General features: G+C 39.6%; 1 protein-coding gene across 2 annotated transcripts in view; it reads right to left on the bottom strand.

Moving 5' to 3' along the window:
• The window catches only part of WASL (WASP like actin nucleation promoting factor), a 503,517-nt gene that overhangs the window by 193,886 nt on the left and 285,248 nt on the right, over positions 1–24,383 (bottom strand). For both annotated transcript variants that reach the window (XM_053716658.1, XM_053716659.1), the window contains one exon: positions 19,941–20,100. In XM_053716658.1, coding sequence (XP_053572633.1) covers positions 19,941–20,100 — 160 coding nt within the window. The remainder of the gene's footprint in view (positions 1–19,940; positions 20,101–24,383) is intronic.

Below are 24,383 nucleotides of genomic sequence, written 5' to 3'. Positions count from 1 at the left end.
CAGATACCTGGGAAGTTTCTTGTTTAGATGGGACGCCATCAGATCTATTTCTGGAAGTTCCCACATTTGAACAATCTGAAGAAATACCTCTGGGTGAAGAGACCATTCGCCCGGATGCAACGTTTGGCGACTGAGATAATCCGCTTCCCAATTGTCTACACCTGGGATATGAACCGCAGAGATTAGACAGGAGCTGGATTCCGCCCAAACCAAAATTCGAGATACTTCTTTCATAGCCAGAGGACTGTGAGTCCCTCCTTGATGATTGATGTATGCCACAGTTGTGACATTGTCTGTCTGAAAACAAATGAACGATTCTCTCTTCAGAAGAGGCCAAAACTGAAGAGCTCTGAAAATTGCACGGAGTTCCAAAATATTGATCGGTAATCTCACCTCCTGAGATTCCCAAACTCCTTGTGCCGTCAGAGATCCCCACACAGCTCCCCAACCTGTGAGACTTGCATCTGTTGAAATTACAGTCCAAGTCGGAAGCACAAAAGAAGCCCCCTGAATTAAACGATGGTGATCTGTCCACCATGTTAGAGAGTGTCGAACAATCGGTTTTAAAGATATTAATTGAGATATCTTCGTGTAATCCTTGCACCATTGCTTCAGCATACAGAGCTGAAGAGGTCGCATGTGAAAACGAGCAAAGGGGATCGCGTCCGATGCAGCAGTCATAAGACCTAGAATTTCCATGCATAAGGCTACCGAAGGGAATGATTGTGACTGAAGGTTTCGACAAGCTGCAATCAACTTTAGACGTCTCTTGTCTGTTAAAGACAGAGTCATGGACACTGAATCCATCTGGAAACCCAGAAAAGTTACCCTTGTCTGAGGAATCAAAGAACTTTTTGGTAAATTGATCCTCCAACCATGATCTTGAAGAAACAACACAAGTCGATTCGTATGAGATTCTGCTAAATGTAAAGACTGAGCAAGTACCAAGATATCGTCCAAATAAGGAAATAACACAATACCCTGTTCTCTGATTACAGACAGCAGGGCACCGAGAACCTTTGTAAAAATTCTTGGAGCTGTAGCTAGGCCAAACGGCAGAGCCACAAATTGGTAATGCTTGTCCAGAAACGAGAATCTCAGGTACTGATAATGATCTGGATGAATCTGAATATGCAGATATGCATCCTGTAAATCTATTGTGGACATATAATTCCCTTGCTGAACAAAAGGTAAGATAGTCCTTACAGTTACCATCTTGAACGTTGGTATCCTTACATAACGATTCAATATTTTTAGATCCAGAACTGGTCTGAAAGAATTCTCCTTCTTTGGTACAATGAAGAGATTTGAATAAAACCCCATCCCCTGTTCCGGAACTGGAACTGGCATAATTACTCCAGTCAACTCTAGATCTGAAACACATTTCAGAAATGCTTGAGCTTTTACTGGATTTACTGGGACACGGGAAAGAAAAAATCTCTTTGCAGGAGGTCTCAACTTGAAACCAATTCTGTACCCTTCTGAAACAATGCTCTGAATCCAAAGATTGTGAACAGAATTGATCCAAATTTCCTTGAAAAAACGTAACCTGCCCCCTACCAGCAGAGCTGGAATGAGGGCCGCACCTTCATGTGGACTTAGAAGCAGGCTTTGCCTTTCTAGCTGGCTTGGATTTATTCCAGACTGGAGATGGTCTCCAAACTGAAACTGCTCCTGAGGATGAAGGATCAGGCTTTTGTTCTTTGTTGAAACGAAAGGAACGAAAACGATTATTAGCCCTGTTTTTACCTTTAGATTTTTTATCCTGTGGTAAAAAAGTTCCTTTCCCACCAGTAACAGTTGAAATAATGGAATCCAACTGAGAACCAAATAATTTGTTACCCTGGAAAGAAATGGAAAGTAAAGTTGATTTAGAAGCCATATCAGCATTCCAAGTTTTAAGCCATAAAGCACTTCTAGCTAAAATAGCTAGAGACATAAACCTGACATCAACTCTGATAATATCAAAAATGGCATCACAGATAAAATTATTACCATGCTGAAGAAGAATAATAATATCATGAGAATCACGATGTGTTACTTGTTGCGCTAAAGTTTCCAACCAAAAAGTTGAAGCTGCAGCAACATCAGCCAAAGATATAGCAGGTCTAAGAAGATTACCTGAACACATATAAGCTTTTCTTAGAAAGGATTCAATTTTCCTATCTAGAGGATCCTTAAACGAAGTACCATCTGACGTAGGAATAGTAGTACGTTTAGCAAGGGTAGAAATAGCCCCATCAACTTTAGGGATCTTGTCCCAAAATTCTAATCTGTCAGACGGCACAGGATATAATTGCTTAAAACGTTTAGAAGGAGTAAATGAATTACCCAAATTATCCCATTCTTTGGAAATTACTGCAGAAATAGCATTAGGAACAGGAAAAACTTCTGGAATAACCACAGGAGCTTTAAATACCTTATCTAAACATTTAGAATTAGTATCAAGAGGACCAGAATCCTCTATTTCTAAAGCAATTAGTACTTCTTTAAGTAAAGAACGAATAAATTCCATTTTAAATAAATATGAAGATTTATCAGCATCAACCTCTGAGACAGAATCCTCTGAACCAGAGGAATCATCAGAATCAGAATGATGATGTTCATTTAAAAATTCATCTGTAGGGAGAGAAGTTTTAAAAGATTTTTTACGTTTACTAGAAGGAGAAATAACAGACATAGCCTTCTTTATGGATTCAGAAACAAAATCTCTTATATTATCAGGAACATTCTGCACCTTAGATGTTGAAGGAACTGCAACAGGCAATGGTACTTTACTAAAGGAAATATTATCTGCTTTAACAAGTTTGTCATGACAATCAATACAAACAACAGCTGGAGGAATAGCTACCAAAAGTTTACAGCAGATACACTTAGCTTTGGTAGATTCAGCACTTGACAGCGATTTTCCTGTAGTATCTTCTGACTCAGATGCAACGTGAGACATCTTGCAATATGTAAGAGAAAAAACAACATATATATAAAGCAAAATTGATCAAATTCCTTAAATGACAGTTTCAGGAATGGGAAAAAATGCCAAAGAACAAGCTTCTAGCAACCAGAAGCAATAAAAAATGAGACTTAAATAATGTGGAGACAAAAGCGACGCCCATATTTTTTCGCGCCAAATAAGACGCCCACATTATTTGGCGCCTAAATGCTTTTTGGCGCCAAAAATGACGCCACATCCGGAACGCCGACATTTTTGGCGCAAAATAACGTCAAAAAATGACGCAACTTCCGGCGACACGTATGACGCCGGAAACGGAAATAGAATTTTTGCGCCAAAAAAGTCCGCGCCAAGAATGACGCAATAAAAAGAAGCATTTTCAGCCCCCGCGAGCCTAACAGCCCACAGGAAAAAAGTCAAATTTTAAGGTAAGAAAAATGTTAAATTAAAATGCATTATCCCAAATATGAAACTGACTGTCTGAAATAAGGAAAGTTGAACATTCTGAGTCAAGGCAAATAAATGTTTGAATACATATATTTAGAACTTTATAAACAAAGTGCCCAACCATAGCTTGGAGTGTCACAGAAAATAAGACTTACTTACCCCAGGACACTCCTCTACATATAGCAGATAGCCAAACCAGTACTGAAACGAGAATCAGTAGAGGTAATGGTATATATAAGAGTATATCGTCGATCTGAAAAGGGAGGTAAGAGATGAATCTCTACGACCGATAACAGAGAACCTATGAAATAGACCCCGTAGAAGGAGATCACTGCATTCAAATAGGCAATACTCTCCTCACATCCCTCTGACATTCACTGCACGCTGAGAGGAAAACCGGGCTCCAACTTGCTGCGGAGCGCATATCAACGTAGAATCTAGCACAAACTTACTTCACCACCTCCATCGGAGGCAAAGTTTGTAAAACTGAATTGTGGGTGTGGTGAGGGGTGTATTTATAGGCATTTTGAGGTTTGGGAAACTTTGCCCCTCCTGGTAGGAATGTATATCCCATACGTCACTAGCTCATGGACTCTTGCTAATTACATGAAAGAAAGGTTACCATTTTCCCTTGAACAATCGGCTCTCTGAACGAAGAACTATCCTCAAGAGGTATAGTAGTACGTTTAGCACAAGAGGTATAGTAGTACGTTTAGCAAGCATAGAGATAGCAACATCCACCTTAGGAATGGAGCCCCACAACTCCAGTTGAGAGTCCGTGACCAGGAACAACTTCTTAAAAGTAGACTAGGGGGAAACGGAAAAACAGAATTTATGCTTACCTGATAAATTACTTTCTCTTACGGTGTATCCAGTCCACGGATTCATCCTTACTTGTGGGATATTCTCATTCCCTACAGGAAGTGGCAAAGAGAGCACACAGCAGAGCTGTCCATATAGCTCCCCTTCAGGCTCCGCCCCACCAGTCATTCGACCGACGGTTAGGAGAAAAAATAGAAACCATAGGGTGCAGTGGTGACTGTAGTTTTCCAAAGATAAATTTAAACCTGACTTAATTGCCAGGGCAAGTCAGGTAACCTAAACGGAAGGCACCACTGCTTGCAAAACCTTAACCTCAAAAAAAGTCCAATCTTTATGAAATTTTCACCATATGATCCTAATGCTTTGAAATGATTGCACGGTAGATTTCAAGACAATTAACCCCTTACTGCCCAAACCGGAGCAAATTAAAGCAGGCCACCGGTTTAACAAACTACAGCACCATGCCACAGCCTCTGCTGTGGCCCTACCTTCCTTGGGGATTAGTTTTGAACGAAAAAAAGCCTCTCTGAAGTCCTCCAGCAATCTCTGGACTCTACACGTGAAGCTGCATGAAGCTGTCTGCCAAATCAACTGCGCAACTGAGGCGCAAAATTTAGGCCCCTCCCTCTTCACTCCGGAGTTGTGGGGCCTTCCCAAGCCAAAATAGGTGTCTAAAGGTATGCCATGCGGAAATAAAACCCCCAAAAAAGTGTTCCAAATGTAATACACACTTGTACAAATATCAGATTATTGTAATAAAATAATCGATTTCCCCTTAACAGTGTCCACCAGCGTTTGAAGCCCTTTTAACTAAGCCATCCTTCTATACTAAGTCTCAGAATATGGCTTACCTTCCCCACATGGGGATACTTGTCAGTCTTCTAGCATTACTAAGTCTTGACTAGAAAAAAAGTGACTGAGCATACCTTATAGCAGTTAAGCCTGCAAACTGTTCCCCCCAACTGAAGTTCTCCGGTACTCAACAGTCCTGTGTGGGAACGGCAATGGATTTTAGTTACAACATGCTAAAATCGTTTTCGTCTCAGCAGAAATCTTCATCACTTTCTGCCACAGAGTAAATAGTACAAACCGGCACTATTTTAAAATAAAAAAACTCTTGATTGAAGAAATAAAAACTACAAATCTAACACCACATTAACTTTACCCTCCCGTGGAGATGCTACTTGTTAGAGCGGCAAAGAGAATGACTGGGGGGGCGGAGCCTGAGGGGGAGCTATATGGACAGCTCTGCTGTGTGCTCTCTTTGCCACTTCCTGTAGGGAATGAGAATATCCCACAAGGATGAATCCATGGACTGGATACACCAAGTAAGAGAAATCAAATTCTTTCCCATTCGTTGTTAAAAATGTTTGCCATTTTAACCGACACAGGAAAAATCAAAGGAACTTTCCTGTCTTCGTAAAGTCTGTCTAATTTAGATATTATAGGTTCTTCAGGCAGCGCGGCCTCTGGAACCACTAACGTAGACAGAACCTCCTTTAATAAAAAAATGCAAGTGCTCAATTTTAAATCTAAAGGACGGTTCCTCCGCAGCAGGAGGCTTAGACGCTTAGTACTCCAACCCAGAAAGTTCACCCACTGAAGCTACAGAGGTTAACTCATCATCGGATAACTGGGACAATAGCTAAATCCGATAAAAATATTTAGATGACTCCGGGTCAGGAGAGCTATGTTTAACCTTTCTCTTACGTTTGTAAGAGCGAGGTAATGCACTGAGGGCCGCAGACAGCTCTGTTTGTAACTGCGCAGCAAAGTCCGCAGGAAGAAGGCCCTCTCTGGATGGAGGATTAGATGTGCTACGGGGAACTGCATGTGGATAATGTAGCAAGGGTAGTAATCTCACGGGACGCTGAGTCCTGAGAGGTAGACGGCTCAAAGGTAATACTAGTAGCCTTAGCAGTCTTGTCTCCCTTCTTAGACTTTATAACAGTGTTAAGGCATGTGGAACATAATTGAGTGGGCGGGAAAACCACAACCTCCTCACAATATAAACAGGTATGATTTAGTACAGAAGGAGTACCTTCTAACATGTTAGAGTACTCCATAGCTCAGGTTATACCCACAGAAAAAAAAAAAAAAAAAAAAAAAAACTTTTTTTTTTTTTTTTATATACTCCCAATGGCTAGGGCACTCACCACCTCCTAGACCCAGACAGTTAACGGAGGAAATGCTCTCCTCAGGTTGAAGTTTCAGCCAGAATGGAGGGAATGAACATAGACCACATGCTATGAAAAATGAAAATGGAATGAAAAATAATTAATACACTGATTAATGAACCCCAACTGTTCAATAAACCCCCCTCAGAGAATATTAACCCCTGGATCCTATCAAGATATAAAGGAGCCTCACTGTGACCCTTTTATAGCGTTTTATGTGTAAAAAAGTTGAAACAATCTTACCTCCAGGATCCATGCTGTGGAACAGAACACAGCCTCTCAAGTGTGACAGTCTTATAGCAGCGCTCCTGACATAGACTTGAGTGAGAGAAAGCAGGTAGTGAAACTTGTCAACACAGATTGCATAGGAGCATAGTTAGTAGTAGTCTGGATGGTTTCGCAAAAAAACTTTCCCTGCATCTCCAGACTCCTAAGCTTTCATCAATACTCTCACTGAGAGGTTGACATGACTACTTAAAACAGTCCTCCTCTTGAAGGGCAGATACCCTTTTTTCAGGACTCTCTGAATCTTCTTCTCTACCACCTCCTATCATGATGAAAGGCAAAGAATGACTGGGGTAATGAGAAAGTGGGATATTTAAGCCTTTGGCTGGGCTGTCTTTGCCTCCTCCTGGTGGCCAGGTGTTGTATTTTCCCAACAGTAAGGAATGAAGCCGTGGACTCTCCCTATCTTAGGAAGGAAAAATGTTGAGCAACCAGTGACACAAGTATCATTGTGCCAATTACAACTTTTAAATAAAAAATGTCATGCATTATACATTGTGTGAAACAGCATAAAAAGTGGGAAGTAATTGTGCTATGTAATAAATAAAGAGCCTGATTTGTGTGACTACTATGGCTTTGAGCTCAGCTGTGAAATCATTCTGCTGTATTCCGCATTGATGCACAAATGCACCTAGTCATAGCCTGTGGGCTGTGTAAGACATGTAGGTACTTACACAGCAAATGCCCCCTCCCCCTGCCTCCCTGATGTAGCATGAGGATAAAGCCCACTACTGTTACTGAGGATATACTGAGGGAGTACATCTGCTTGGCCAAACAGGAGGAGGCTAAAGGACCAGTCCCAGCGATCCCTAAGGCAGGCTTGTGACCACTACTCCTACAAGGAGAATTACATTGCACAGCCAGTAGTCTCCCACAATCCTCTCTTACAAGTTTCCCCTTATGAGGGTAATGTGGAATTATATATCTCACAACTACTTAAATAAATCTTGAGCAAAACCATCTTCACCACCTCCGGTGACAGGCAAAGAAAAACTAGGAGAGAACAGGAAGTAGGAGGACTATTAGAACTTTTGGTGTAGGGAGTATTTGCCTCCTCCTAGTGGTCAGGTGGGTGATTGAACAGTAAAGAATCATTGACTCTCTAATGAAAGTTATGATATTGAACCACAACCAACTGCATTATACTAACAAATCACATTGTTACTAATTTATCATAATAATTGGTACAATTTTGCTGATCATTGATTCCTGAGAATGAGACATTGTGTTATTTAATTACTGTTAACACCTATTTTCATTAATCCATATTTCAAAATATCTCCATCAACACAATATTTTTTTATAGGATGAGAGCAATCTGGTCTTAAAAAAGGTTTTGCTAAAGACCGAAACGCAGAGACTTTTCTGGTTAACGGCTCAGGTTCCCACTTGGGTAAGCATATTTCCTAATTTTTAACATTTGTGTTAGCTTTATTGCACTGTGTGATTTATCTTTTTATAGGACATAGGATATCGTTTAGTATCACCCACATTGAAGATTGTCTTGCATAAAAGAAGTCAAACTTCTGGATAAAATAAAAAAAAAATTTGGGGGGATATTCAACATATTTTTTACCCCACGGATGAGGTCACGTTATAACTAATTTTTGGTGTACACAACAACTTTCATTTCCACATTTTTAATTTGTATTTTTATTCATTTTCGGACACATAATTCACCTATATTTTTGAACACATTCCTCTTAAACACATTTTTAGATCATACACCTATTTGTCACGTTAAGGATTTTGGACACTCTTTTTTGTATCATCAGGACTATGTGGATATTTTTGATGCTATTGTAAGTTTACATGCAATTGATATATCACATTTTATATTTCTGTATTTATATCTCATCACTTTTGTATAATCCAATCTGCAAAAATCCATTTTGCAATTATCCATTCTGTATCTATTGAGAAACGGTTTTGGCTCAGTTATCGTATCAGAATGTTATACTTTTACACATTTTTTTAATAAACCAGAGGTCTGACCACTGGTTAATTGTGCTTAGTGCAAAGTGCTTGCAGGAGCATTAACCAGCCACTTGTAATAGCTGGTTATTTAACGTGCACCCCAGAACCCCTAACTTTAACCACTTATAACTGCATTGTGCATTTTTTATTTTTTAAATAAAAAGATGCTAATATATTTATTTTATTTACAGAAAAGAACTGTACACTAATTTGGGGGGGGGGGCAATTGGGGCACATTTTTTTAATTAACCAGAGGTCTGACCACTGGTTAATCTCGCTTAGCTACCGCGAGCTTGCAGGAGCATTAACCAGCCACTTGTAATAGCTGGTTATTTAACGTGCACCCATAAACGGTCACTTTTGCCCCTTTACGCATGTTAAAATAGGGCTCCACTTGTAATCTAACTATGTGTTTTTGATAAAATAATGATAATGGGGTTTTAAATAGTTTGAGACAGTTCTTGTCACTAATTTATAGTGGCATGCACACATAGTTTGATTTTTGAAGGTTGTTAGGTTTACCTTTTGTATAGTGTGCTGCTTAGTATTGTTATTTCCAGTGCAGGTTCTTTGACTTGTATCTTTCTAACATCTAAAAGGAAAGGCAACAAACAAAGTGTTCGTTGAGGAAATTTGATGATGGTCCCTGTGAATAGGATATGCAGATGAGCATCCTGGAGGTCTATTGTAGACCCTTTCCAACTTGTTTAGAGTCTTGAAGTCCAAGATGGGTCTGAAAGTTTCTTCCTTCTATGGGGCAATGAAAACGTTTGAGTAAAACCCTTGTCCCTGTTGTGAGATAGGCACTGGGACAATTACTCCCATATCCTCTAGATCATGAACACATTGAATGAAGGCAGATGCCTTTAAATGATTTTTGGGACATGAGAGATGTAATTGTCCTCAAGGAGGCCTGGATCAAAAACCTATCCGATAACTCTGAGATATGATGTTTTGTACCTAAAGGTCTATGACCGAATGAAACCAGGACTTCTGTAAATCGACTCAGATTCTTGTTTGGGGTCTGCACCTTCATGCAGACTTGGGGTTGGACTCCTTGCACTGTTAGTTTTTAGCCCAGGAAGAACCAGGCGTTTCTAGGCTGGCATGGAGGACTCAAGTTTTTGAGAGGATCTGCGGAGAAAAGAAAAGAACTAAACCGGTCACCCGATTTGTTCTTTCCTTTAGATTTCTTATCTTGAGGAAGAAAAGCTCCTTTTCCTCCAGTAACCATCGTCATGATTGAGTTCAGGTCAGAACCAAAGAGAATCTTCCATTGGAAGGAAAGAGACAGTAACCTATTCTTTGACACCATGTCTGCTGACTATGTATTTAGCCATAAAGCCCTTCTTGCTAGGACTGCCATGGACATATTTTTGACATTGATTTTGATGATGTCCACAATTGCGTCACAAATTTTGAGAGCCTTAATGCAATTCTGAAGATGACTCTGCAGCCATTTTGGATAAGGAATCACAATATTGGGCCCCTGCTGCAGCCACACATGTAACATGTTTTAAACATGGTTTAAAGTGAAGGTAAACTTTGGTTAATGAAAGCCCGTATTTTAAAAATACTATTAAAAACAGGGGCACTTTCATTCATCAAAGTTTACAAAGCAGCCGTTCTTATAAAAAAATTAACTTTTTTTCTTTTCACAGCTAGAGCAGCTTCCCCACATAGAGATCCTCTATTCACACGTCAGAAATGATTAATCCCGCTTCCTCCAATCACAGCATGGCCTCAGGCAATAACTCCCCTGGGGGGAAAGCCGTGATTGAAGGAAGCTGGATTAGTCATTGCTGACGTGTGAATAGAGGATTTCTAGGTGGGGGAAGCTGCTCTAGCTGTGAAATGAAAAAAAAAAGGTAATTTTTTTTAACAAAAACAGAATTTATGTTTACCTGATAAATTACTTTCTCCAACGGTGTGTCCGGTCCACGGCGTCATCCTTACTTGTGGGACATTCTCTTCCCCAACAGGAAATGGCAAAGAGCCCAGCAAAGCTGGTCACATGATCCCTCCTAGGCTCCGCCTACCCCAGTCATTCGACCGACGTTAAGGAGGAATATTTGCATAGGAGAAACCATATGGTACCGTGGTGACTGTAGTTAAGAAAATAAATTATCAGACCTGATTAAAAAAACCAGGGCGGGCCGTGGACCGGACACACCGTTGGAGAAAGTAATTTATCAGGTAAACATAAATTCTGTTTTCTCCAACATAGGTGTGTCCGGTCCACGGCGTCATCCTTACTTGTGGGAACCAATACCAAAGCTTTAGGACACGGATGAAGGGAGGGAGCAAATCAGGTCACCTAAATGGAAGGCACCACGGCTTGCAAAACCTTTCTCCCAAAAATAGCCTCAGAAGAAGCAAAAGTATCAAACTTGTAAAATTTGGTAAAAGTGTGCAGTGAAGACCAAGTCGCTGCCCTACATATCTGATCAACAGAAGCCTCGTTCTTGAAGGCCCATGTGGAAGCCACAGCCCTAGTGGAATGAGCTGTGATTCTTTCGGGAGGCTGCCGTCCGGCAGTCTCGTAAGCCAATCTGATGATGCTTTTAATCCAAAAAGAAAGAGAGGTAGAAGTTGCTTTTTGACCTCTCCTTTTACCGGAATAAACAACAAACAAGGAAGATGTTTGTCTAAAATCCTTTGTAGCATCTAAATAGAATTTTAGAGCGCGAACAACATCCAAATTGTGCAACAATCGTTCCTTCTTTGAAACTGGTTTCGGACACAGAGAAGGTACGATAATCTCCTGGTTAATGTTTTTGTTAGAAACAACTTTTGGAAGAAAACCAGGTTTAGTACGTAAAACCACCTTATCTGCATGGAACACCAGATAAGGAGGAGAACACTGCAGAGCAGATAATTCTGAAACTCTTCTAGCAGAAGAAATTGCAACTAAAAACAAAACTTTCCAAGATAATAACTTAATATCAACGGAATGTAAGGGTTCAAACGGAACCCCCTGAAGAACTGAAAGAACCAAATTGAGACTCCAAGGAGGAGTCAAAGGTTTGTAAACAGGCTTAATTCTAACCAGAGCCTGAACAAAGGCTTGAACATCTGGCACAGCTGCCAGCTTTTTGTGAAGTAACACAGACAAGGCAGAAATCTGTCCCTTCAGGGAACTTGCAGATAATCCTTTTTCCAATCCTTCTTGAAGGAAGGATAGAATCCTAGGAATCTTAACCTTGTCCCAAGGGAATCCTTTAGATTCACACCAACAGATATATTTTTTCCAAATTTTGTGGTAAATCTTTCTAGTTACAGGCTTTCTGGCCTGAACAAGAGTATCGATAACAGAATCCGAGAACCCTCGCTTCGATAAGATCAAGCGTTCAATCTCCAAGCAGTCAGCTGGAGTGAAACCAGATTCGGATGTTCGAACGGACCCTGAACAAGAAGGTCTCGTCTCAAAGGTAGCTTCCAAGGTGGAGCCGATGACATATTCACCAGATCTGCATACCAAGTCCTGCGTGGCCACGCAGGAGCTATCAAGATCACCGACGCCCTCTCCTGATTGATCCTGGCTACCAGCCTGGGGATGAGAGGAAACGGCGGGAACACATAAGCTAGTTTGAAGGTCCAAGGTGCTACTAGTGCATCCACTAGAGCCGCCTTGGGATCCCTGGATCTGGACCCGTAGCAAGGAACTTTGAAGTTCTGACGAGAGGCCATCAGATCCATGTCTGGAATGCCCCACAGCTGAGTGACTTGGGCAAAGATTTCCGGATGGAGTTCCCACTCCCCCGGATGCAATGTCTGACGACTCAGAAAATCCGCTTCCCAATTTTCCACTCCTGGGATGTGGATAGCAGACAGGTGGCAGGAGTGAGACTCCGCCCATAGAATGATTTTGGTCACTTCTTCCATCGCTAGGGAACTCCTTGTTCCCCCCTGATGGTTGATGTACGCAACAGTTGTCATGTTGTCTGATTGAAACCGTATGAACTTGGCCCTCGCTAGCTGAGGCCAAGCCTTGAGAGCATTGAATATCGCTCTCAGTTCCAGAATATTTATCGGTAGAAGAGATTCTACGAAAGGGACGAAAATTAGGTTTATTTTTTGCCTTGAAAGGCCGATCCTGAGGAAGGGCGTGGCCCTTACCCCCAGTGATATCAGAGATAATCTCTTTCAAGTCAGGGCCAAACAGCGTTTTCCCCTTGAAAGGAATGTTAAGTAGCTTGTTCTTGGAAGACGCATCAGCCGACCAAGATTTCAACCAAAGCGCTCTGCGCGCCACAATAGCAAACCCTGAATTCTTAGCCGCTAACCTAGCCAATTGCAAAGTGGCGTCTAGGGTGAAAGAATTAGCCAATTTGAGAGCATTGATTCTGTCCATAATCTCCTCATAAGGAGGAGAATCACTATCGACCGCCTTTATCAGCTCATCGAACCAGAAACATGCGGCTGTAGTGACAGGGACAATGCATGAAATTGGTTGTAGAAGGTAACCCTGCTGAACAAACATTTTCTTAAGCAAACCTTCTAATTTTTTATCCATAGGATCTTTGAAAGCACAACTATCCTCTATGGGTATAGTGGTGCGTTTGTTTAAAGTGGAAACCGCTCCCTCGACCTTGGGGACTGTCTGCCATAAGTCCTTTCTGGGGTCGACCATAGGAAACAATTTTTTAAATATGGGGGGAGGGACGAAAGGAATACCGGGCCTTTCCCATTCTTTATTAACAATGTCCGCCACCCGCTTGGGTATAGGAAAAGCTTCTGGGAGCCCCGGCACCTCTAGGAACTTGTCCATTTTACATAGTTTCTCTGGGATGACCAACTTGTCACAATCATCCAGAGTGGATAATACCTCCTTAAGCAGAATGCGGAGATGTTCCAACTTAAATTTAAATGCAATCACATCAGGTTCAGCTTGTTGAGAAATGTTCCCTGAATCAGTAATTTCTCCCTCAGACAAAACCTCCCTGGCCCCATCAGACTGGGTTAGGGGCCCTTCAGAAATATCATTATCAGCGTCGTCATGCTCTTCAGTATCTAAAACAGAGCAATCGCGCTTACGCTGATAAGTGTTCATTTTGGCTAAAATGTTTTTGACAGAATTATCCATTACAGCCGTTAATTGTTGCATAGTAAGGAGTATTGGCGCGCTAGATGTACTAGGGGCCTCCTGAGTGGGCAAGACTCGTGTAGACGAAGGAGGGAATGATGCAGTACCATGCTTACTCCCCTCACTTGAGGAATCATCTTGGGCATCATTGTCATTGTCACATAAATCACATTTATTTAAATGAATAGGAATTCTGGCTTCCCCACATTCAGAACACAGTCTATCTGGTAGTTCAGACATGTTAAACAGGCATAAACTTGATAACAAAGTACAAAAAACGTTTTAAAATAAAACCGTTACTGTCACTTTAAATTTTAAACTGAACACACTTTATTACTGCAATTGCGAAAAAACATGAAGGAATTGTTCAAAATTCACCAAATTTTCACCACAGTGTCTTAAAGCCTTAAAAGTATTGCACACCAAATTTGGAAGCTTTAACCCTTAAAATAACGGAACCGGAGCCGTTTTGAACTTTAACCCCTTTACAGTCCCTGGTATCTGCTTTGCTGAGACCCAACCAAGCCCAAAGGGGAATACGATATCAAATGACGCCTTCAGAAAGCCTTTTCTAAGTATCAGAGCTCCTCTCACATGCGACTGCATGCCATGCCTCTCAAAAACAAGTGCGCCACACCGGCGCGAAAATGAGGCTCTGCCTATGCTTTGGGAAAGCCCCTAAGAATAAGGTGTCTAAAACAGTGCCTGCCGATATTATTATATCAAAATACCCAGATAAAATGATTCCTCAAGGCTAAATATGTGTTAATAATGAATCGATTTAGCCCAGAAAAAGTCTACAGTCTTAATAAGCCCTTGTGAAGCCCTTATTTACGATCGTAATAAACATGGCTTACCGGATCCCATAGGGAAAATGACAGCTTCCAGCATTACATCGTCTTGTTAGAATGTGTCATACCTCAAGCAGCAAGAGACTGCTCACTGTTCCCCCAACTGAAGTTAATTGCTCTCAACAGTCCTGTGTGGAACAGCCATGGATTTTAGTGACGGTTGCTAAAATCATTTTCCTCATACAAACAGAAATCTTCATCTCTTTTCTGTTTCTGAGTAAATAGTACATGCCAGCACTATTTCAAAATAACAAACTCTTGATTGAATAATAAAAACTACAGTTAAACACTAAAAAACTCTAAGCCATCTCCGTGGAGATGTTGCCTGTACAACGGCAAAGAGAATGACTGGGGTAGGCGGAGCCTAGGAGGGATCATGTGACCAGCTTTGCTGGGCTCTTTGCCATTTCCTGTTGGGGAAGAGAATATCCCACAAGTAAGGATGACGCCGTGGACCGGACACACCTATGTTGGAGAAACGACTGCTTTGTAAACTTTGATGAATGAAAGTGCCCCTGTTTTTAATAGTAGTATTTAAAAAGGGGCTTTCATTCACCAAAGTTTACCTTCACTTTAAGCAAAAGACCTGTTTGAAGAAAGCTTCATTAGGAAAGACTCTAATCCCTTGGATCTCTTAAAGAAAGGATATATTCCATAGGTATACAGTAGTAGTGCACTTTGCTAATGTAGAAATAGAGCCACCAACCTTAGGGATGGTCCCCCATAGTTCCACGTTCTGTTCTGGAATCGGGTACATCCTTTTAAACCTGGAAGTAGCAGCAAAGGACACACCAGGCTTTTCCCAACTTTTTTGGCAATGTATTCAACCTGAAATACTTCAGGAATCTTAGGGGAAGCCTTGAAAACAACATTCAATTGATTCACATGTTTGCTTTCAATAGACTGACTCCAAAATGCCTATAGTTTTAAATACCTCATGTAACAAGGTATGAATATGCTCTACTTTAAACCTATATGCAGAGTCAATTTCCGTATCAGGTACAGTATTCTGATCTCCAGATCACAATTCGCCTTCTGAGAAAGAAGACTCTGCAGTAGGGATGCACCGAAATTTCGGCCGCAGAAAGTTTCGGCCGAAAATTGCATTTTTGGCTATTTCGGTTTTCGGTTTTTTAGCCTGTTATTTTCGGTAAAATTATTGTGTAGCATGTTTCAAATTTGATGCTATCCTAGAGCTGCTGTTTTAAGTTTATTACTTGACTTTCTGTTCTGCATATAATGAGTTTTCTAGGACTATACTTTATTTGGATAATTAGTAAAAAAAAACTGTTAAATATGATTCTGTTACATAGAACTAAATGAAGAATAATACAGTATATTGATATTTATAATTGTTTTAAGTAGGGATGCACCAAAATTTTGGTCGCAGAAACATTTTGGCCGAAAATGGCATTATTGTTTGCCTGGTTTTTTTTTTTTCTTGGTAAAATTATTGTGTAGCATATTATTGTTTTAAGATATTTTTGTCCAATTTTAGTGTGTTACTTTCAATAAAAGTGTGGGATTTTTTTATTGGCTCTAATTATGCAAAAAAAAAAAACCTAAAAAAAATAATTTGAAAAAATACATTTTCGGTATCAGTTTCGGTTTTCGGCCAAGTGCATTCCGGATTTTCGGATTCGGTTTCGGTCCAGAATTTCCATTTTGGTGCATCACTACTCTGCAGAATTAGAACTCTGAAGCAGATCAGGAATTAGGGATTGAGCGTAAGGCACTTGCATGATCACATCAGAAGGTGTAGGTAGATTTCTGTTTACACTTACTTGGAAGGGGAAAGCCGCCAAATATTCCGCCATTGCTTTATGCAGGCTACTTTTAAATAAAGGGGTAAAATCAGAAGTTGCTGCTAAAGGGTAAAGAGGGATATATGGGTTCCTAAATAGCCCCCAGATGTAACTAGGGCAATTATTTGCTAAAAGAAGCCAAAAAATGTGTCAGCAGGTAGGCTATACTTAAGTGAAAGTAGTTTCTTATAGCCTGTGGGCTGTGTGAGTGCTGAAGAATGACTTACCCAAGTGAATCACCCCTCCACTGAGCTTACCAGGCACGCAACTGTAGCTGTATCCAGTAGCGAACCCATCCAGTGCTTGTACAGCAGAGGATTTCAGACCTTAATCCCACAGGGGGAGGCTAAGGGACATGTCCCTTCGATGCCTGAGGATAGTTATGGCTGAAACTCCATAAGGAGATACTGCACACATAAGGTATTCCTATGCCCCTGTCTAATCCAGTGTGCTGAAAGCTTCTTTCTGCTGATCTCTTCTTACTGAATGAATCTGCATCAGGGCTAAGGGTCTCACACTGGTTTAAGCATCCATAAAATGCATATTTTAAGCAAGTAGCTGGAGCACCTCTATCTTCAGCCGTTCTCATTGTAGGCCGAGAACAAACTGAGGAAAGATGGGTGGTGGGAGTGATTAAAGCTTGTGTGTGGGTTAGTGGCGGGAAGTATATCTCACGTTATGGATCCCTATGGACTATCCTCATCAAACGAAAGAAAGGTCAATAAAATACCATGCCTGGTCTAAAACTCTAGTTTGTACATGTGTCAGGGTTAAGTTGCCAACTCTGTTCTACTTGTACCTGGAAATTTAATTATCTGCAAATCATTATCACCTGGATATGGCAATGTGTTCTTATTTAACAAATAAAAATCCACTTTATCCATTTACTCACTTCCAGCTTAATGTTATTCTTGCAATCCATAATCCATTACTCTCAACTACTGCGGGGAAACATTATCTTATTGATTGTTTTGCTTTCTACAAACTTCTAAATTTTGCTCAATTACACTTCTTGTCAGCCGAAGCTATTGCCTACAATCATCTGCTCCTCTGAAGCGGTTTGCTTATGTCTTGTGTTGCAGCTCCAACCACTAAATTTGCTTTGCACAAGGTATTCCTAAACAGTATAACATGAAAACAGAACAAGAAACAACAGATTGTAAAGAGGGCTGTATCATTGTTTTACACACCATAAATCATGGAAAGCTGCATTCAAAACGGATAAAATGCACAGTATAAGGAAAAGGCAGATCCTTTCCCATGCCAAATACACAAATACAGACGAAAGCTATAAAAAAATAAAAGTTTTGGAGCCTACAAGAGGTTAAGAAGCAGGTAATATTTAATAGATTTGACCACTTCTAAGGTGTGTAAGAGTATTTAGAGTATTAGAGGAATCGGAACAAAATCACAGTAAAATCATTTGAATTTAAACTAGTAGAAGACCCCTATTGGGTAGTAAACATGGAACCCATGTGCAAAACAAATTGAGGCCAAAACACAAAGTAGAGAAACATAAGATGCTGCTGATAAGTTCAGACACTCATGAAGGGTTCCATCAGGGAAAGCAGTCTTAGCATGATGCAGCGTCTATAAGGGGATGCAGTGTCTATAAGGGGAATATTGTATTGCTGAAAGCACACAAAAGCCTGGCCAGATATTGCACACACCCAGCATGTGCTTTCAGCAACACTGCTGCAGATTGCTTTTTTACATAATTGTTTTAATTGTCAGTTGTACTTTATTGTATTTGTGAATGAATCATCATACAGTGGACTAAAAAATATATATATATATATATATATATATATATATATATATATATATATATATATATATAATGTGTGAGCACTGTTGCTTTGTGAGTTTTAACTGTTATTTTTAGACTGGCAGCTTCCATTTACCTTTATACCTTGTATTAAATAGTACGCTATTTTGTGGATGGTCTCTTCTATTCGCTGCAGTTTTTAGGCCAAGGCTGAAGTACAAATGGAAGATCAGTTCCAAAAGGAAGAACGAAGTTTGCCCCAGGCTTAAAGAACATTACATTGTCCATTTTTAGAACATCTTTCATTATATTATATAAGGCTTATTTTCCCTTTGTCTTTCCCTTTCGTGTCAACTCCTTCTTTAGACTGTAAACTTAAAGGGCCATGAAACCAACATTTTTTCTTTCATGATTTAGAAAGAGAATGCAATTTTAAACATCTTTCTAATTTACTTATATTATCTAATTTGTTTTATTCTCTTGATATTCTTTGCTGAAAGGCATATCTAGATATGCGCAGTAACTGCTGATTGGTTGCTGCACATAGAAGCCTCATGTGATTGGCTCACCATGTGCATTGCTTTTTCTTCCACTAAGGATATATAAAAAATGAAGCAAAATAAATAGAAGTAAATTGTAATGTTGTTTAAATTTGTATTCTCTATCTGAATCATGAAAGAAAGATGTTGGGTTTAGTGGCCCTTTAATAGCCTCTTGATTAGTAGTTTGCTTTGTATAAAAGTACACCTACTAGTTATTGTGCTCATATGGAATATTATACTTCTGTTTGTTAAAGCAAATACTGTCCCTTATTAACAATAAACCCCTGGTATAAACACAGTATACTATTGGTGCTTAATAAATAGCAGATAATAATAATAACAAGAACAACCACCTGAACTCTACATCCTGTAGGCAAGGTAGGAAAGGGAGCTTGTAATCAGAAAGTGACATGTAAATACATTGAAACTTTGAGGCACTAAAAAAAAGATTGTAAATCCCTTGCAGTTGCACTGATGGCACAAAGAGGACTCCTGTAGTTTCAAAATATATAATGGAATGTCATCCAGTAAGAAAGAAAGGATACCTCTGCTAGAACTAATAAGTGTCTCATACTTTTGATTCCCTTAACATCTATAAAGTCTTAAATAAATCCAGATAAATTAGACGTATTTACCTCAATTTGTTTTAGAAAATGTCTCTACCATATCATGTAATCTCGCCTCTAGAGATCCTTTTGAACATGAAAAAAATAACCAACTAATATTATGGAGACATGAGCAGTGGAAAGAACTCTTCAATGATGTGTTCGCGTTTTACATACCACAAAAGCCTTTATATTTTACAAACCTATTACATTTGAAATGTTCTGACTGTGTGTGGATTGGTAAAATATGTCCCTTTCAAATTTATTTTGCATTTTTGAAGCAAGGAAAACATATTATGCTTGGATGCAGAAAGATTTTATAAGAAGGCCAGCCAAAGGACATACATCGGCCTTAATAAGTATCAAATGCTCCTCAGACATTCATAAAACAACATTACTGCACCAGCATTCATCTGTATGTGTCCAGACAATATTTGCATTAAATATTCTAGCAACTGTCGTAATTGTTAGCCTCAACTAAAAGCATCACCTTTACATTTCACTTCTCAAAGCTGATAATGTCACTTTATGACAGAATTCCACAAGAAAACAAGAAAATATAGAAATAAGATGAAAGCAATACCGCCACCAAACCCCCCTCCCAAAAAAAAATACGTTTACATACTGGAAATTGCTTGGTGTTCCTATATCTGCTTTAGTAATTCTTTTCTTCTTATTCTTTCCTTTTTTCTTCTCTTTGTTATTTGGAATGTTGCTTAAGTGCGCATTATATCTGTTTATCTCTGGATTTTTAATATCGACAGTTGCCATTGGCAAACTAGGCCCTAGAATGAAAGGTATAAAAAACATAAGCATAAAGGTGCACTTCTTAAGACAAAAATATGACACTTTATAACAACAATTTTCTGAAAAAATAAAATATAATACAATTATTGACCCCATTGTGTATTTCCCTTTATAGCCAGCAAATGTCAGTCAAAATAAGTAACAGCTTGAAGAGAATTGGCAAGATGATGCAAAAGTGTGTTAAAACATTTTATCCACAGGGGATGTTTATCTTAATGCCCTTGAGAAGTTTCCCTCAACCTACATCCTGAAGTCACATAAACAGGAAAGGATTTCTCTATATTCCTTGCTTGAATACAGTGATTAATCAGCTACTCAAATTTAATTTCACACAAATAATCAAAACCTGTCTCCTGTTGCTGTGCACTGAGAAAATGGACCTTAAAGATATTTTGTTATTTATACACCAGAATTGATTTACTACATTGCAAAAGATTTGTATGCAAAATAATAGCTTTAAATACATTAAAAACTATAATTTTTTTAGATAAATATGAATTGTTTTACATGCCCAGGATACACTCCTTGAAAAGCATCTTGACTGTGGTTTCTCTTGCTTCCTACACTGTGGATCACCAGGGACAAATATAAAGTAGCTACTACGCATATAAACTAATCACTGCACATCATTTAAGAGGGCTAGAGCTCTGCTTTCCACAGAATGTACACAGGCTCTCTGCAATGTAAAATAGGCAGGCAAAATGATGAAAGCATATTGCAAAGTTTTATGCATAATTAAACATTTTATGGGGAACAACATTTTGAGTTCAATGTCTTACAATTGAACACATTTCTATCATGTATAGGAAAGGACAATGTGTATGTGTTAAACTATATTTTTTTCAAACTTGTCCTTAGACCTCACCAACAGGCCACAATTTGATGATATCTGAACTGGAGAAGTGGTGAAATAATCAGCTGGTTAGTAAACATAATTATTTTATCTGCTCTCATCCAAAATCCTGAAAACCTGGCCTGTTGGGGAGGCCTGAGGACAGGTTTGAAAACCAGTGAACTAAACCTAACAGAAAGTAGGCCATACATACACAGAGTGTGGAACAGAAGCTCACTGGCTGATAAGGGAGACTCCCACAGTTCTATTAGTGGACAGTGAGACACATCATCATAGGAACAGGAAAAAAAGCCCAATTTTTAGGAAGTTCATTTTATTTTTATATTAAAATGCTTTTTTTATTTTTTTTTATTAAAAAAAAAAATCCTTCGTTGATCGCCCTTTAAGAAATACATTTATAAAATTACTGTAAGCAGAAACTTAGTAATAAAATATGCGAAACGCATACATTTTAACATGTTTATTTCATATAGCTAAAGTACAATCGGCCAGATTACGAGTGCAGTGCAATTTATCGCTCCTGCTACACCGTTAATTGCACTAAAAGTAAGCACAGAGCCTAACTGCATTGAGGACAGCCCAAATGTTTGTTTAGAGGAGAGGGTAGAAAGTCCCTGATGGTTTCTCCAAAAATAGTCAAAGCATTAGACTGATAAAACCTTCCTCCATAGTTTTATCATCCTGAAAAAAATAGTATGACAAAATTATAAACCCACTCTACTTCTCTACTTATTAGTAAAGTGTCATCATATTACCATCTGTTGGTGGTCTTGATATACAGGCATGCAACATACATCAGAGATTAAAGGGATAGTCAAAATTAAACTTTCATGATTCAGACAGAGCAGGCCATTTAAAGCAACTTTCTAATTTACTCCTATTATCAATTTTCTTTGTTGTCTTGGTATCTTTATTTGAAAAAGCAAGAATGTAAGCTTAGGAAAAGGCCTATTTTTGGTTCAGCACCTGGGTAGCGCTTGCTGATTGGTGTCTAATTGTAGCCACCAATCAGCAAGCGCTACCCAGGTGATGAACCAAAAATGGGCTGGCGCCTAAGGTTACATTCTTGCTTTTTCAAATAAAAATACCAAGAGAATGAAGAAAAATTAATACTAGGAGTAAATTAGAAAGTTGCCGAAAATTGCATGCTCTATCGGAATCACGAAAGTTTAAATTTGACTCGACTATCCCTTTAAATGTGCCCTGCATTCAGGAGGTGTTGCGTACCTGGATGCTCACTTTTGCAATTTTTGATGGCCAGTAAAACTTTTCACAAGTGCATATGACGATATGTACCACAATGTGATGGATTTAGAGATAATTATTCTATTGCTTCCTCCAATGGTGCTGCAGCACTGATCCGCTAATTAGAATATTTACATCAATGCTTCTCCTCAATCTCGGCATCCTGCAAGATGTTGACGCAGTGATTTACACTGCAGGAGAGAAGTTTGAAATGTGCAAATGCGCATGCGGGACTCAATCATTGTCCTACCTAAGTAGAACTCGGTAATTCGGCTGCATAATGATCTAAAAGAAGGGTTTAATAGAATTTCTATTTTCGATTGCAAATTTCACATAAAGTATAAAAATTAGCTAATAGGTGTTATTTGCTAATTTGAACAACTAAAACAGAATTTATGTTTACCTGATAAATTTCTTTCTCCTACGGTGTATCCGGTCCACGGCTTCATCCTTACTTGTGGGATATTCTCAATCCCTACAGGAAGTGGCAAAGAGAGCACACAGCAGAGCTGTCCATATAGCTCCCCTCAGGCTCCGCCCCCCAGTCATTCGACCGACGGTTAGGAGAAAAAGGAGAACCATAGGGTGCAGTGGTGACTGTAGTTTACAAAAATAAATTTAAACCTGACCAAAATGCCAGGGTGGGCCGTGGACCGGATACACCGTAGGAGAAAGAAATTTATCAGGTAAACATAAATTCTGTTTTCTCCTACATTGGTGTATCCGGTCCATGGCTTCATCCTTACTTGTGGGAACCAATACCAAAGCTTAAGGACACAGATGAAGGGAGGGAACAAGTCAGGTAACCTAAACGGAAGGCACCACTGCTTGTAAAACCTCCCAAAAATAGCCTCCGAAGAAGCAAAAGTATCGAATTTGTAAAATTTGGTGAATGTATGCAGTGAAGACCAAGTCGCTGCCTTACAAATCTGTTCAACAGAAGCCTCATTCTTGAAAGCCCATGTGGAAACCACAGCTCTGGTGGAATGAGCTGTAATTCGTTCAGGAGGCTGCTGTCCAGCAGTCTCATAAGCCAATCTGATGATGCTTTTCAGCCAGAAGGAAAGAGAGGTAGCAGTCGCTTTCTGACCTCTCCTCTTACCAGAATAGACAACAAACAAGGAGGATGTTTGTCTGAAATCTTTAGTTGCTTGTAAATAGAATTTTAAAGCACGAACCACATCAAGATTGTGTAACAGTCGTTCCTTCTTAGAAGCTGGATTAGGGCACAGAGAAGGAACAATGATTTCCTGGTTAATATTCTTATTAGAAACCACTTTTGGAAGAAAACCAGGTTTGGTACGCAAAACAACCTTATCTGCATGGAACACCAGATAAGGTGAATTACACTGCAAAGCAGACAATTCTGAAACTCTTCGAGCAGAAGAAATAGCTACCAAAAACAAAACTTTCCAAGATAACAACTTAATATCTATGGAATGTAAAGGTTCAAACGGAACCCCTTGAAGAACTGAAAGAACTAAATTTAGACTCCATGGAGGAGCCACAGATTTATAGACAGGCTTGATTCTAACTAGAGCCTGTGCAAACGCCTGAACGTCTGGTACTGCTGCCAGACGCTTGTGTAACAGGACAGAGAAGATATCTGTCCCTTTAAGGAACTAGCTGACAATCCTTTCTCCAATCCTTCTTGGAGAAAAGACAATATCCTCGGAATCCTAATCTTACTCCACGAGTAACCCTTGGATTTACACCAACAAAGATATTTCCGCCATATCTTATGGTAAATTTTCCTGGTGACAGGCTTTCTGGCCTGGATCAGAGTATCTATAACTGATTCAGAGAACCCACGCTTAGCTAGAATTAAGCGTTCAATCTCCAAGCAGTCAGTTGCAGAGAAACTAGGTTTGGATGTGTGAATGGACCTTGGATTAGAAGGTCCTGTCTCAAAGGTAGCTTCCATGGTGGAACCAATGACATATTCACCAGGTCTGCATACCAAGTCCTACGTGGCCACGCAGGAGCTATCAGAATTACAGAAGTCTTCTCCTGTTTGATCCTGGCTACTAGCCGGGGGAGAAGAGGAAACGGTGGAAAGACATAAGCTAGATTGAACGACCAAGGCACCACTAAGGCATCTACCAATGTCGCCTTGGGATCCCTGGACCTGTAACGTGGAACTTTGGAGTTCTGACGTGACGC

This window comes from Bombina bombina, chromosome 6 (assembly GCF_027579735.1).
Source record: "Bombina bombina isolate aBomBom1 chromosome 6, aBomBom1.pri, whole genome shotgun sequence".
Classification (NCBI taxonomy): Eukaryota; Metazoa; Chordata; class Amphibia; order Anura; family Bombinatoridae; genus Bombina; species Bombina bombina.
Note: the sequence above shows the minus strand (reverse complement) of the source record. Positions and strands in the feature narration are given on the sequence as shown.